The following is a 9,969-nucleotide window of genomic DNA, read 5'->3' as shown; positions in this document are numbered from 1 at the left end:
ATGCAAGTTGGATACTTTTAAGCTATAGTCAGATTCTGAAAATTATGAAAAATTCAGAATAAGTTGGGGAGTAAGTTAGGAGGAAGTGTACTCAAGTATGAGGGGCAAAGCCTGTATGGCTAGAAGTTATATGTAGAGTGTGTATATTTAGGGTTCAATATGTGTGTGCACTTGTTTGTACAACCATATTCTAAATTTAGTGATCATTTTGCTAGTGATTATTGATGATAATACTCAGGTTTGTAATTCATTTAACTTTAGCTATAAAATGTATTTTTTATATACTTTAATGATTATACTTAACTCTTTCAGCAGTTTTGTTCATTTATTAAACATTTTAATTAAGTGCACTGCCCCATATATTAATAGAAGACAAATAATCCACATTCTTACTTTGAGATTGATATTATAAAATGAAGAGCTATGCTAATTTTGATTTCTAATTTATCATTCCCATGCCTTCAATATATAGACCAAATAATTTTCACGAAGAGATTGGATGAATAGTAATTTATTCTGTTTATCTAAATACGCTACACAGAATTCAACCCTAGCTGTCAAAACAGAAATTAACTCAGAAATAAATGAGAACAATTTCTTCATGGCAAACATATTACAAAATTCATGTAGTATTATAATGGAATTAGAACCATCTATAATGGCAAAGAATATTTTTTAAATTATGCATAAAACTACATTGGTTAATTAGTTAATTTAGTTTTGAGATCACAAAATATTAACAGCATGGGTTGGAGTTACTAAAACCTAAAACACTTTGTCATAGTTCTTCATGAGGAAAAGACGAAAGAAAAAAAGCAACATGCTCAACTATAAAGCAGATGTTTTAATTGATCTTACTAACTCCTGAAAAAATGACCTTATCACTGCATAGTTTAGTAATCAATATTTCTAGTGACTATGTTATTCAGGGAATGATAAATTACACATTGGTGTTCTCTGTTTTGAAAGACAGAAAAAATCATGTTTTGATAATTCCCTTTCAACAATAATTAGTAATTTTTAAATAATGCTTTATTGAATACAGGAGTAAACTTCAATTATCTGGAAACAGTTTTCATTATAAATATCAGTACTGAATTCTTCTCAATTAATTCAAATATTCATAAGGTATTCTACTTGAATATTTAGTTTTAATACAACAATTATATAAGACAATGTGTTGAGACAGCTAAAGCTATCTTATTATTTACTTCCTACTTCCCAATTCTTGGGCTTTTATTCATTTTCTCACAATCATATCAACTTTTTAAAATGAAGAGCATTTCATAGTTATTTTTCACTCTTTTTGCTTTTAGGAGTGGGAATAAATACTAACTGAATGATATCCATTGTATGCAAGTTATTTGCTAAATGTTTTACAGGCTCTCCCTTGGGAAATTTATACTGTATCTATGATACTGTAAGGGTATGTTAAGTAAAGCAACACAGCATGGTGCTTACAAGTATTTAACATTCCTGTGCCTTAGTTTCTCCATTTGTAACATAGAGATGATAATACTAGTTACCCATGAGGACTTTACAAGGCTCAAATGAAATAATTTGCACTGAACACTTAGAAAATTAAGTGACAGACAGTAAGTACTCAATAAGTTGATAAAATAAGAATGTATTAAATGATCCAGGAAGAGGAGGTTGCATCTCCTTTAGGCTTCATTAAAAATAAGTATCTGAGATGGATCATACGGATGTGATCTGGACAAGTGGAGGAGGTAAGGCTCTGAAAATGAAGGCTGTTTTAGGTGGAGAAAATGACCTGAGCCAAGGTTTAGAGGTGAGACTTTGTGCTATACTTAGGGAAGAGTCATCCAGTTTCTGTGGTATGAAAAGTAAGCATAAAGAATGGAATCAAACTAGCTGGAAATGTAATGTTGAAGCCAGGGAGTAGGAAGATTGCTAGGCCAAGCTAAGAGGTTTTTACTTTAATTAGGAGTTAAACATAGACAAATAAACACACACACAACAAATGAACTTAAATATATTCAAGCTGGAAGCTGATATGATTAAAATTTATCATAGAAGATTCATATGTTTAGTTTGAAGAAAGATTGGTAGAAAGGATACATATGTTATTGCAAAAAAAAAAATTTAAGCATTAGAAGTATGGTAATAAGAATATGAAAGGGGGAGTTATAGAAGGATGTTAGAAAAATAACTTTTGTTTGGATTGAGTATCTACTAGATTTTTTAAAAAATGTTGATTGCAGGGTTACCAATCCAATGGTTGGAGCAATCCAAAGCATATTTTCCAACCCCAGTAACATAACTGGACTGTTGTAGCTCTGTCTTTCATAACAGTGGACAACTATTTGTCTTAGTAACAACTATTTGTGGAATAGAGGTAAACAGTGATTAGAGACAGTATTAAAAGTTTACGTTGGAAAGGTGAAAAGGTCTAAAATCAGTAACATAAGCTTCCATTCTAGATGCTAATGTTAACTGATATAAGCCAGGCAAAGAAAGACAAATATATGTTTTCACTAATATGTGGGAGGTAAGAATATTGAACTCATGGAGACAGTAGAATGATGGTGACCAGAGGCTGGGAAGGGTAGTGGGAAGGGGGGATAAAGAGGTGATAATTAATTGGTACAAAAATACAGTTAGATGGAATGCAGCCTAGTGTTTGGAAGCACAAAAGGGAAACTATAGTAAATGATAATTTAGTGTATATTTAAAAATAATGGAGTAGAATTGCTCCGTTCTTAAAGAAATGATAAATTCCTGAGATGCTGGATACACTAATTACCCTGATTTAGTCATTGCACATTGTATGCTTGTATTAAAATATCACATGTACCCCATAAATATATATTACTTTTATACTTGTAATAATTATAAATGAAAAAAAGCAAAAATATATACAATAATAAAAACAGCAGGATAAATGAACTGATACACACAACCACAGTGATGAACTTCAGTACTTTTATGTTGACCAAATGAAGCAGACACAAAAGACTTCTAACTTTATGATTTCATTTATGTGAAATTCTGGAAGACACAAAACTTAGTTCTAGCAGGTTAGTGGTTGTCTGTGGCCAGAAGGGCAGAGATTGACTGCAATGTGGTAAGATAACCTTTTGGTTTTTGGAAACATTCTATATCTTTATTCTAGTGATAATCATCACTTACATGTAGGTATTTGCCAAAACTCATTGTATTGTACACTTAAAATAAGTGAATTTTTATCATATGTACCTTTGTACTTAACTAAAAATGATGACAACAAAAAATGTCTATAGTTAAGTAAGCACAACCTGAGTTTTTGTAAAAGCAGTTGATATTGTAGTGGGAGAAAATGAGATGGATGCTTAAAAAAATTCTAGTATGGTCAGATTGACTACCTACTTCAGGAGTGGAAGAAGATAGAGAGGTGTTACATAAAGGTGCCTAAAGATAACCTATACCTTTTTATGCATTCTGCTTTCCACCTTGAGCATAGATAGGAATATATGTAGATGGATACAGTGAATATCTACCTTTAGATTATGGATATTATAAAATACTTTTCTCATATTTCAATCTGTTTTATATTTTCCATGATTTCTAAAAATCCAGTGTCATTCTATTCTCTTTATTATTTCTATTTTAGTAGAAATAATAATAAATTTTAATATATAATATATAAAATATATAAAATAATATAAATATAAAAAATATAAAATATTATATATAATAATAATTTTTATAATATATTCTATTCTCTTTTCATGTTCTATTCTCTTTTTACTATATTTCTGTTTATATTCTTTTTACTGTGTGTTTCTATTCTCTTTTTACTAAATTTCCCATCTTTATCAATCAAGTAAGCTAGGTATTATCCTTGAGAAACCCTAGTATTACAGGCTAACCATCATCACATATATCACATACGTAGCCACAAGTCAGCATTGCAGTGCTTCAGAGGCATTCTGGAACCCAAACAGGCCATTGAAAAACATGCATGATTTCAATGTAAGCTGACAAAAGTCTGGCCCATATGGCTAATAAGACTTTCATTTAGGTCAATTGGTATCATTTTAATGAATCCTGGGACTCATCCACAGAAATGAGCAAAAGCTTTAGGGTACATGGAATGAGAAGAGAATGTCTGAGTCCATAGCAGTGACCAGGTAAGAAGTTCTCTGTCACCAGTCTCATTTTTTTCCTGCCAAATGTTCATCACCAATAAAGAAAATAAATAAATAAATAAAAGAAATACGTATTTTCTTTTATTCTTTTTAGACTATGCCTGCTGTGACAGTTAATGGAGTTTGAATGTTGACTGAATAAGTTGGAAATAAAATATTTAATAAAGAATAAATAAACATTTTCAGTTCAATTGGGTGGCTATAACTACCCAATAACTATACCCTCTCTGCTGTACTCACCAGCATTCTAGGCAGAGACAAAGTGTTCAGTTAGTGAAAGGCCACATTCATTATTTCAAGGATCTTATGACCTCTATGTTCTGTTGTACCATATTGATACTTTACATTAAAGATATTTTCTAGATTGTTACATTGTTAAAGAATGTGAACCTTAAGCCCTTAAAACTCAGTGTTCCTCTCATTTCAGACATCTCCACAGATATGTAGGTTCCTGTTGAAATTTGTAGACATTCTTGAAACCTTATGGTTCATGAATATATAATTTAAAAACCAATGACCAAGATAATTTTGTAGCAATTTGTGTTATTTGGTTTTCTGAAGAAACGGCCTAAATGATATGAAAATCTAACTTGGTTTCATACCAACTAAATGGGTTTGTTTGGGTACTTTTAATGCACACAAATTATTTTTAATGACTTAAAATTGAACTAACTTGAGTCCTGTGGTGAAAATGTCAGATCAACTAACCCATGATGTTATCCCCAGAACATCATTTATTAATGCATTTCACAATTATTTAGACAGCCAGGAGCTGTTCCTGGTGCTGAAAATAAAATGGTGAGTAAAGCATAGTTCATGTTTTCATTAAATTTGCATTCTAGGGAAGAAGACAGACAAAATTCACCAATTTAAAAATCAGTATGTAAATAATGACAGATAATTATAAGAATGTGAAGACAGAGCACATTTAAAGGAATGAATAAATTGGAGAGAATTCGTTTATAGATGGAGGTCAGGGAAGCCGAGGGTCTAAATTTGGAAATATATCTGAATAAAATTGACATATTGAGTGAATTGGAATCTACCCTGAGACATCCCAGGTAGCCAATTTTGAGTTAATTGGTGAATGCAATAGTGGTTGCATTCATGTAATTTTCACGAAAGTCTGATTGGACTGGATAGGAACATAGGAGGAGAAATGAAGAACAGAGTAGGTATTGACAGCCCTTTCAAGGACTTAGGCTGAATTAGGGCAGAAAAATCAATATTTGTTAATAAGTAATGGAAATGATAGTCTACTTTTTCTGATTCATTAAATGCCATTTTACATTGGTGGCATTTCATAAAGTAGTGGTTATCAAATATTCTTCTAAACAATGAAAACTTTATTCATTTCTAAAAATATATCTTTTATAGAGCAGTCATACATAAAAAGATATCCTTAGAACATCACTAAAAAATCTTTGGAGTTGTTAGCTTGCATATTGCGAGCTCATGTTAAATTAAAATACTTTTAAGGAGCGGCTATTTCAAGTGTTGTGCTAGAAGCTCTAGTATTTATATTTACATATAGACAAATATATATACTGACTTTGATTTAATGACCCACTTATTATAGGAATGCATGAAAACACAAGAGTGCAGAAATAAATAGAACATATGGCAGTTCATGGATGTTTGTCCAAACTGGTTTTGTTTTTAGTTTTAGTTTTAGTTTTAATTTTGGCTAAATTATGGAAGAACATCTGGTTTTCAGAAGGGATTAGACTGTAAGGCTTCAGATGATGGGTAGGATTTTGATAACTGAGACGGTGTTGGGAAAAATGGCATAATGCATAGAAAGAATTTTGAAAGGAATCAGTGTTAAAACATAGGCAGGAAAGTCTGAGACATATTTAATAGTTGGAAAATTATCAGATACAGGCAGAGGAGGAAGAATAGTAAAGAGGAATCAAAATGTATTAAGTATTTTTGTGCCCTAATGTTATCTCAGTAAACAGTTGCAAGATCTATACCAGATATTCTTATTTTGCTAATGAGGAAATCAAAGTGAAAGAAGTTATATACCTAGTCAGTGGTAGATAGAAACAATATTCTAAAGCGTATCTCTCTCTAGCTCTGAAGTGTTCTCCTCTGGTCTTTACTGTCTCATAAATCAACCCAGAAAGAATTATTTGGCGCAGATTTTGGTGGGTAATGGATGCCAATTTAAAAAATTTTTAACTTGCTTTAAAATAATGAATAATAAATATTTAATAAAACAATAATATTAAATAACATTGAAGGATTTTAATATAGGCCTTGATACAATCAGAGTTGTGCTTTGGAAAATTACTTGGAAAAAAATTAGAACTAGGAATGGAGGATTCAGGATAGGAAGCATAAGTCAAATCTAGTCGTGTAATTGGAAGGTATCTAGGGAATGGCAGTCATGGAAATGCACCTCTCAGCTCTCCCTTCTGGAAAGAACCTGCTGGTGAGTTGTAAGCTGTACAGTTAGTGGACAGCTTCTAGTCTTTCGTGCTTTCAGGATCCCACGTTAGCTTTTGAACTAAAGTCATGCTTTATTCTGTGACAGCTCTCTATCTATGACAGAATATGTCAAGGGTGCTACAGCCTGGTCATTCCTGCCTATGTTGGACAATTGCAATAGGCATTCCTTGCTCTCAAGTTTCCCATTGGATTAGCCAAGACTTTGCCTTTATTGTGATCTGAGGTGCCCCCTGCCCAGTGCTGTTTTCCTCACCCATACTCCTTTCCTTAAACATTTTTCAGATCTGCATCATATTCTGAAGGCTTTCCCTATGAATATTTCTTCTTCTTTTTATTGTTCACAGACATTATCCCCAACAGACCACATGCACTCCTAACTTCATCTCAAAATGTTTATCCTAGGATCAGCAAAGCATGAAAATCAAAACGTGAAGATGGATGCTAGAGCTGTTGCTAAATGATGATGATAGTGTTGGTGGTGGTAGTGGTGGTGGTGGTGGTGGTGGTGGCAGTGGCAGCGGTGGTGGTGATACTAAGGATAGATTAGCATCATTTAAGTTTTTCTATAGTCTTGGCTAGAAATACACCTTATAAATGTGCAGTTTCAAGAACTTATATCTAAAAAGATGTATTTGAAGAAAGAGAGAAAAAAAATCAGAAAAAATGAGACTCAAGGGTAGTAAGAGGGAGAACTGTGCCAATTGAGAAGGGAAAGTTTCAATAAGCAAGAGGGAATCAATACCAGAAATGCTGCCAACCTGTCATGGAGGGTGAACACAGCCAGAAGGTCATATAACTGGTTTTTGTGCGTGTGTCTTAAGTGTTTTTGTTCTTAAATGTGAATATACATGGCTGTAAGCAGCAAGGACTGAGAAGGGTCACTAATCTAGAATCATATGTGTAGACTTTAATGATGTTCAACACATCATTATCACTTCCTTTCTAAAGCAATGTGTATAGCTTTTCTAATAAGTATTTTTAGTGAGGAATTAATATACAAATAAATACTTATAGTAGTTAAGACACACATATATTCACTATTAGAATGAATATCATTGATCGGAAAAACAAACTGAAGATACATACACACTTAACTTGCATCTTTCTTTGAGATTCTGGCTAGTTTGTATTCATTTTTCACTGTAGTTTGCATTTATTTTCTACCCTCACTGAAACAAGTGGCACTAAGCGTAATATTCTCTGAAACTGATTTACACCTGTATTTTCAAGCTGGACTTTCAGATCAATGTTACATATGCCAGTGCCTTTATTGCATTTGTTTAAAACTGAGTTACAAAAATGGAAGTAGAAAAATTGGGTTTTGAATATTCTTTACTTGTCTAATATTTAGCCCAATTAACTGTGCCATTTTATTTAGTGATTTTCATAGCTGACCTACAATGTCTTTACCATGCAAAGTTGCATGTTCTTTTTTGTGTAGTACAGTCATTTTAATTATGGTCTTTACCTTGTCCTTCTATGTAATTTGAAGCTAGATACGCTCATTAGGAAGGAATGGTGAATTTCTAAGCAAAATTGGGCTATAATTTTTGTACTTGCTGTATGTATTTAGAGAACAGTTCTCCCACTGTGATATTCATATAGCATTATTTATCATTAAGGTAACTTGCTGACTTATTTCAAGTGAAAGGCTGTATTGTGCCCTTCAGGAATAATAATGGCACTTTCCCCCATAAATGTATCTAATTATTTATTTAATGGTACCAGGAGAAACATGTGGCTGCTTGCATTGCCATTACCATGATTCTGTTTTATGCATATAATACTGCTAAATTTACAGCTGATTTTAAAACCTTATAGCTGAAAAGTTATATATAAAATTCTATTATTAATTATAAATATCAGTGTTGATAATGCTCACATTTTCATCTAATATAATTTTCTCATTAGTTATATTGAGGCCATATAAAAAAATTATGCATTACTTACTTGTTAATGGTTTTCTGGGCTTCCTTGTCAACTAAAGATGTTTAGTTTAAAAAGCTCAGGAGTACTGCCCTAAACAATGTGGAACTAATAGGAGCAAACTGAGGGGTTTCTTCATGGAACTCCTCTTCCAGGATCAAATGTTAAAGATGGTGGTTGGAAGGTCCCCACTGACCAGTAGCCATTGGCTTTTGATTTCTTCAAGGGTGCACTCTTATCCTAGTGATTTAGTTGTCAATGAAAGCTGAGTCACTTGCCATCATGTCTGTTTTGTTCCACATTGGTGATATTGAAGAACTGACCTGCTCCACCTGTGGCCCAGAGCCCATGTTCCAACCATGATTGTCATGGACTTTAACCAGAGAAACTCAGCTGACCTGTCATTTATTAGGTGTACTTAACACTGATGTTACCATGTGTAATAAGGTATGATAGTAGCTTTTAAATAATGTGAGCAATTGCTTATTTCTACAAGTTAGCATGACGTTCACTTTAAGAAGGTCTGGAATTATATCCTTTCTTACAGCATCTGAGCAGCAGTCTCTGCTTACACACCCAACCATAACATGGCTGTATTTGATGTCGTGGGCCATAATATCATTCAAGATAATGTGTCTTGGAGTACCTCGATCTGAAGAACTCTAGACAATTCTTTGGTACACTAGACTTATTTCTTCATTTTCCACTGAGCCCAGGAGATATTCAATTCAGGTCTCAGTAGTCTTTTTCTCTCCAAATATATGCTTTACTTTTTGTGTTCATGGTTTATAAAACCAAGTTTACAATTCTAATCCCTCGTACTAAACATGAAGACGTGTGTTTCCTTTAACTAAAGGGTATGTATGTAATTAGGAAGAGCACAAGCTGTATAAATGAGTGTCAGTTTGTGATGACTTGGAGAAGTCAGAAGGGTCAGTCAGCATGACACATTTCTCTTTGTACTAGTGCTGTCATCTGTGTTCCAGTCTTTTTCATGCAGCCAAGAGGTGGGTGACATGTGTATGTGCATATATTTTTAGTTTGAGTCAGTTTCATCTTTTCTTTGAACTTGAAGTCTGCTATTAAAAATAACCTCTGGCCATTTTTTTATTAATTACTTTAATTACTTTAACCATGTGATATAGTTGTATAATCAAGCTGAAGTTAGTTGAAATCAGTGACTAGAATTTAAATATAAAGAATGTCTGTGACAGTTGAAATTGTCACTTTGAATATCACCACAATTTTACATGGGAGTTGAATTTAAAATATCTTCAGAATATAAGAATGTGAGGATATAAAATATCACAGCTTTTGCAGTCTGCTATGATATCTCCCCAATAAATATCTTTTGAATGAGGACTAAGGGCATCCAGTTACAGCAATCAACTAAGAAACCAGGCAGAATGATCTTACGATCCTAAGGTGATTTTGAAAA

The 9,969-nt window shown here is 32.8% G+C and overlaps 1 protein-coding gene across 1 annotated transcript in view; it reads left to right on the top strand.

Moving 5' to 3' along the window:
* The first annotated feature begins 1,693 nt into the window (after positions 1 to 1,693).
* LOC105528191 (BTB/POZ domain-containing protein KCTD8-like) overlaps positions 1,694 to 9,969 on the top strand; it is a 198,634-nt gene continuing 190,358 nt past the window's right edge. The window contains exon 1 of the mRNA XM_011964814.1: positions 1,694 to 1,792. Coding sequence (XP_011820204.1) covers positions 1,694 to 1,792 — 99 coding nt within the window. The remainder of the gene's footprint in view (positions 1,793 to 9,969) is intronic.

This window comes from Mandrillus leucophaeus, unplaced genomic scaffold, assembly GCF_000951045.1.
Source record: "Mandrillus leucophaeus isolate KB7577 unplaced genomic scaffold, Mleu.le_1.0 Scaffold707, whole genome shotgun sequence".
Taxonomy (NCBI): Eukaryota; Metazoa; Chordata; class Mammalia; order Primates; family Cercopithecidae; genus Mandrillus; species Mandrillus leucophaeus.
Note: the sequence above shows the minus strand (reverse complement) of the source record. Positions and strands in the feature narration are given on the sequence as shown.